Genomic DNA, 5,439 nt, shown 5'->3' with positions numbered 1-5,439 from the left:
TTTCCAGCGTCGGTTTTTCTACTGAAGAGGTACGAAATTCTGAATTTTAAGCAGAAGGACGGGGAAACTTTGGGAGACGCATACAAGAGATTCAAGAGAGTCCTGGTCACCTGCCCAACTCATAATATGGATCCAACCGAAGAGATGCAGATGTTTGTGAATGGTCTCAAAATAAAGACCAAAAAATTGATTGATATAGCAGCCAGTGGCTCTACTAATTTCTCAACACCCACTGGTATCAAGAAGATCATTGAAGTTATTGCTGCTAATGAGCACTTGGAGCTGTACGATAGATGTCAAAGTAAACCAGAAGGGGTTATCGATTTAAAGCTGGAAACAAATAAAATCTGCATCGAAGATACTATAGGTGCTGAAGTTGAGAAGAAACTGAAGGTGATGAATATATGTACTCAACAAGTGGCACGAGTCCAACCGGCTCCTACTGTCTGTTGTGACAATTGTAATGGTCCGCACCAAACGGTGTATTGTTTTGCAACTCCTCAACAAGTGGAGGAAATCAAATTTTTGAAGCAAAATAATCCTTATTCCAACATGTACAATCCAGGTTGGAAGAATCATCCCAACTTCTCATGGAAAGACCAGAAAGGGAACGCTCCTCAACACGGTCAATACCAAACTCAATATCAACAACAGCGACAATAACAAGCCCCTAAGAAAGCTGATTAGGAGATTACCATTAAAAGAATGGAAACTCATAATGTTCAACTCCAAGAAGAAACCCGAAACAATCAGAAAAACACCACAACATCCATAAAAAATCTTGAAGTCCAGATGGGTCAAATAGCACAACAATTAGCCTCGAGTTCTCAAGCACAAGGTGCTTTACCTAGTGCAACTGTGACAAATCCTAGAGAGCATAATAATGTAAGCACTGTGACAACAAGAAGTGGTAAATCTGATGAAGTAGTTGAGGAGATAAATGAAGAGGAAGATCAGTTGATCGAAGTGGATCGTGAGATCAAAGAAAATGAAGCTGTAAGGGAAGAATTAGTGGTCCCGAAACCAATAGTGAAAGAAACAGTCACTAAGCCTAAGTCGGTTGTTAAGCTTCCGTTTCTCACCAGAAACAAGAAAAAGGGGCAACATGAGAAAAACTTTGAAAAGTTCCTAGAGTTGTTCAAGAAGCTAGAGATTAACATTCCGTTGTTGGAAGAACTTGAACACATGCCTACTTATACCAAGTTCATGAAGGATATAATTTCTAAGAGGCGTGCCATTGACACCAACCCGATTATTCTAACAGGAACTTGTAGTGCTATTTTGCAGGGTATGAAGATTCCAATAAAGAACAAAGATCGAGGAGCGATCACTATTCCTTGTACCATTGGAGATAGGTCATTTAACAAAGCTCTTATTGATCTAGGAGCAAGTGTGAGTCTCATGATGTTATCCATTTACAAGAAGCTTGGTGTAGGGGTTGTGCAAGATACCAGGATGACACTCCAATTTGCCGATCATTCGGTCAAGAAACCATATGGTATTGTTGAAGATGTGCTGGTTAAAATTGACAAGTTTGTATTCCCGGTGGATTTCGTAATTCTAGAAACGCCTGAAGATGAAGAGATCCCTCTCATTCTTGGGAGACCTTTTTTAGAGACGGGAAGGTGCTTGATCAACATAGAAGAATGGACTATGACATTGAAGATTTATGATGAGGAATTAAAGATTGATGTTCGAAACACCATGAAGTACAAAGATGATATTTGTACCAGTCATACTATAGAGGTTTTGGATCAAGTGATGACGTATGATAGTCCTTTGAATGCACCACGATTACCTTTGGAAAGAGTGTTGAGTTTGTCCATTTTCGACAGTGATAAAGAAGTGGACAACGGGGAATCCGAAGTGCTGGCCTTGATGGATGCACAACCCCCATGGAAAGGATCTCGACCACATCAGTGGGAATATTTACGACTACCTCAAACTAGTGAGGAGGATAAAGAGCCCAAGAAGGGAACGGAGTTGAAACAGCTTCCTGAGAATCTCAAATATGTCTTTCTCGATTCTGAAGTAAAATTTCCTGCTATCATAAATTCGAGCCTAAAGAATATCCAAGAAGAGAAGCTCATCCAAGTCCTAAAAAAATACAAAAATGCTATTGGATAGGAAATTGAGGATTCGAAAGGTATTAGCCCTACTGTGTGCATGCATAAATTCTCATGGAAGAAGACAATAAACCGGTAGTCCAACCGCAGAGAAGACTCAACCCAGCAATGAAAGAAGTAGTTCGGAAAGAGGTGGTGAAATTGTTAGACGCAAGTCTTATATATCCTATTTCTGACAGCCCTTGGGTGAGGCTGGAGCATGTGGTCCCAAAGAAAAGGGGGACCACCGTAATAAAGAATGAAAAGAATGAGTTAATCCCTACTAGGATAATTACTGGTTGACGCGTGTGCATTCATACAGAAGGTTGAACATAGTGACTAGGAAGGACCACTTCCCGTTGCCATTTATTGACCAAATGTTTGAAAGGTTAGTTATACATGATTACTACTGTTTTCTAGATGGACACTCCAGGTATAATCATATTGCAGTTGCTCCGGAAGACCAAGAGAAGACAACATTCACATGCCCGTATGGCGTGTTTGCATACTGGCCACCTTCCAACGCTGCATGACTTCCATCTTCACCGACATGCTTGAAAAGCATATGGAAGTGTTCATGTATGAGTTTTTGATCTTTGGATCCTCATTTGATAACTTTTTAACTAACCTCTCTCTTGTTTTAGACAGGTGCCAGAAAACAAACTTAATTTTGAACTGGGAGAAATGTCACTTCATGGTGTGAGAAGCGATAGTATTGGGTCACAAAATTTCCTACAAGGGAATTGAAGTTGACCAAGTAAAGTGGAAGTGATATCTAAGCTCCCACCTCCTGTTAATGAGAAGGGTATCAGGAGTTTCTTAGGAAACGCGGATTTTTACCACAGGTTCATAAGAGATTTCTCAAAAATCGCAAAACCACTGACCATTCTATTGGTTAAGGATAAGGCTTTTATGTTCGACAAAGAATGCACCACAACATTTGAGACATTGAAGCTCAAATTGTTATTTCCCCATATTGGTCTCTTCCATTTCAGATCATGTGCGATGCTAGTGATATTGCTGTAGGGGCAGTTCTAGGACAACGAAGAGAGAAGTTTCTACATGTCATTTACTATGTTAGTCATGTGCTAAACCCTGCATAGATGAACTATGAAACTACTGAGAAAGACTTATTGGTCATGGTTTATGCATTTGATAAATTCAGGCAATACTTGTTAGGATCGAAGGTTGTAGTTTATACTGACCATGCCGCTTTGAAATATTTGTTTGCTAAACAGGATTCTAAGCTGAGGCTTCTCAGGTGGATCTTACTCCTCCAAGAATTTGATGTAGAGATTAGGGACAAAAGAGGACGTGAAAACACAGTAGCGGATCATTTATCCCGAATGTCATCAATTGAAGAAACAGAAGAGAAGAGATCGATAAAGGATGAGTTCGCTGGTGAAGACATCCACGCTGTCATTGGTATCCCATGGTTCGCAGACTACGCGGATTATTTGGTGGGGGTGTAATCCCTAATGGTTTTTATTCTAACAAGAATAAAAAATTTGTTCATGATTGTAGGTTCTACTTGTGAGATGACCCATTCATATACAAGAGAGGAGTGGATGGGCTAGTTAGAAGATGCGTCCCAGAAGAGGAACAAAGGGATGTACTCTGAGCTTGTCATGACTCGGATTATGGAGGACACTTCAGTGGTGACAGAACAGCGACTAAAGTCCTTCAATCAGGTCTATATTGGCCCACACTGTTCAAAGATTCCCAAGACATAGTCAAGGAGTGCGAAAAATGTCAAAGAACGGGGTATATTTCTAAGAGAAATCAAATGCCACAAAAGGCTATTTTGGAAGTTGAATTGTTTGATGTCTAGGGAATATACTTCATGGGGCCGTTTCCATCTTCATTTGGAAAGAATTACATCTTGGTAGCAGTGGAATCTGTATCAAAGTGGGTGGAAGCGGTGGCATTGCCCACCAATGATTCTAAAGTTGTTGTGACCTTTCTGAAGAATAATATTTTTTCGAGATTTGGAGTGCCGAGAGCACTTACCAGTGATGAAGGTACTCATTTTTTAAACAAACTGATGGAGAATCTGCTGAAGAAATATAATGTTAAACACAAGATCGCCACTCCATATCACCCGCAAACGAGTGGCCAGGTCGAAGTGTCCAACAGGCAGATAAAGCAAATATTGGAAAAGACTGTATGCGCATCTCGAAAGGACTAAGTAGTGAAGTTAGAAGATGCACTATGGGCATACAGAACGAAATTCAAAACGCCCATAGGTATGTCTCCCTATCAGTTAGTCTATAGTAAAGCTTGTCACTTGCCACTAGAGTTGGAGCACAAAGCGTTTTGGGCATCCAAATTCCTAAATTATGATCTTGCCAAAGTTGGTGAATCCCGAATTCTTCAGCTCCACGAGTTAGAAGAGTTTAGGAATCAAGCCTATGAGAATGCCAAACTCTACAAGGAGAAGACAAAAAAATGGCACGATCAGAAGCTACAGAGAAAGGAGTTTTTCGAGGGACAACTGACGCTCTTGTTCAATTCCAGGCTAAAACTCTTTACGGGAAAGTTGAAATCCAGGTGGTCGGGTCCGTTTTTAGTTCACCGAGTGTTTCCCCATGGAGCAATAGAACTTAAAAATCCTAGTAACGGGGATACATTTAAGGTGAACGGACAAAGGTTGAAAGATTACTACAAAGGGCAGGAAAGTGGTCTGGTTGAAAATGTTCATCTCAGAGGATAAGGGAGATGACCGTCAAGCCATGCGACGTTAAATGCATCACTTCGTGGGAGGCAACCCATGCGGTTTGAGTCTAATAATTTCAGTTGTTTGGTGTTTTTCAAAATTTTGTTTGTAGGTTCACAGGTAAATCGCACAGTACAAAAGAAAAGGTTTGAGCCAAACTTATAGAAGACATTTGGCTAAAAGAGTAAGGGAAAACAGAGAGAAAAGTCAAATTTTTGGAGGAAAACAGGGTCCTGACACGAGTGCCCGTGTCAGCTGACACGGGTGTAAGACCCCAATTTTGACCCTAAGATCCCTCATGCAATTTCATCATAAGCATTAGCATTGGGATCATACCTTGGCATACTCCTTACCCCTCTTTCATTGGGTTTGTTTTGGGAGAGATCACCAAGCACTATGTGATTGTATCATACTTGTATTTTATCATTTTACTAACCAAAATACCAAAAATATGTCTTTGCATTTGCCTAACTCTTTTGTAGGTAAAGCATGATCCCATTGATTTATCAAGTTCATATATAGGGTTTGAGACCGTCATGACAAAGAGCATAACAATTAATTGATCCAAGAATGTTTATGAGCATCATATATTAGTTCCAATGATTCCTACATGTTATA

At 40.2% G+C, this 5,439-nt stretch overlaps 1 protein-coding gene across 1 annotated transcript; it reads left to right on the top strand.

Annotated features, from left to right (window-relative positions):
- The first annotated feature begins 705 nt into the window (after window positions 1-705).
- LOC127103505 (uncharacterized) lies at window positions 706-2,127 on the top strand. Its single transcript, XM_051040758.1, has 2 exons — window positions 706-1,288; window positions 1,436-2,127. Exons 1-2 carry the CDS (start codon window positions 706-708, stop codon window positions 2,125-2,127), a joined length of 1,275 nt encoding a protein of 424 aa, XP_050896715.1.
- The last annotated feature ends 3,312 nt before the right edge of the window (window positions 2,128-5,439 follow it).

The sequence above is a fragment of the Lathyrus oleraceus genome, chromosome 7 (assembly GCF_024323335.1).
Source record: "Lathyrus oleraceus cultivar Zhongwan6 chromosome 7, CAAS_Psat_ZW6_1.0, whole genome shotgun sequence".
NCBI lineage: Eukaryota > Viridiplantae > Streptophyta > Magnoliopsida > Fabales > Fabaceae > Lathyrus > Lathyrus oleraceus.
The sequence above is the reverse complement of the archived record's forward strand: the minus strand, read 5'-3'. Positions and strand labels throughout refer to the sequence as shown.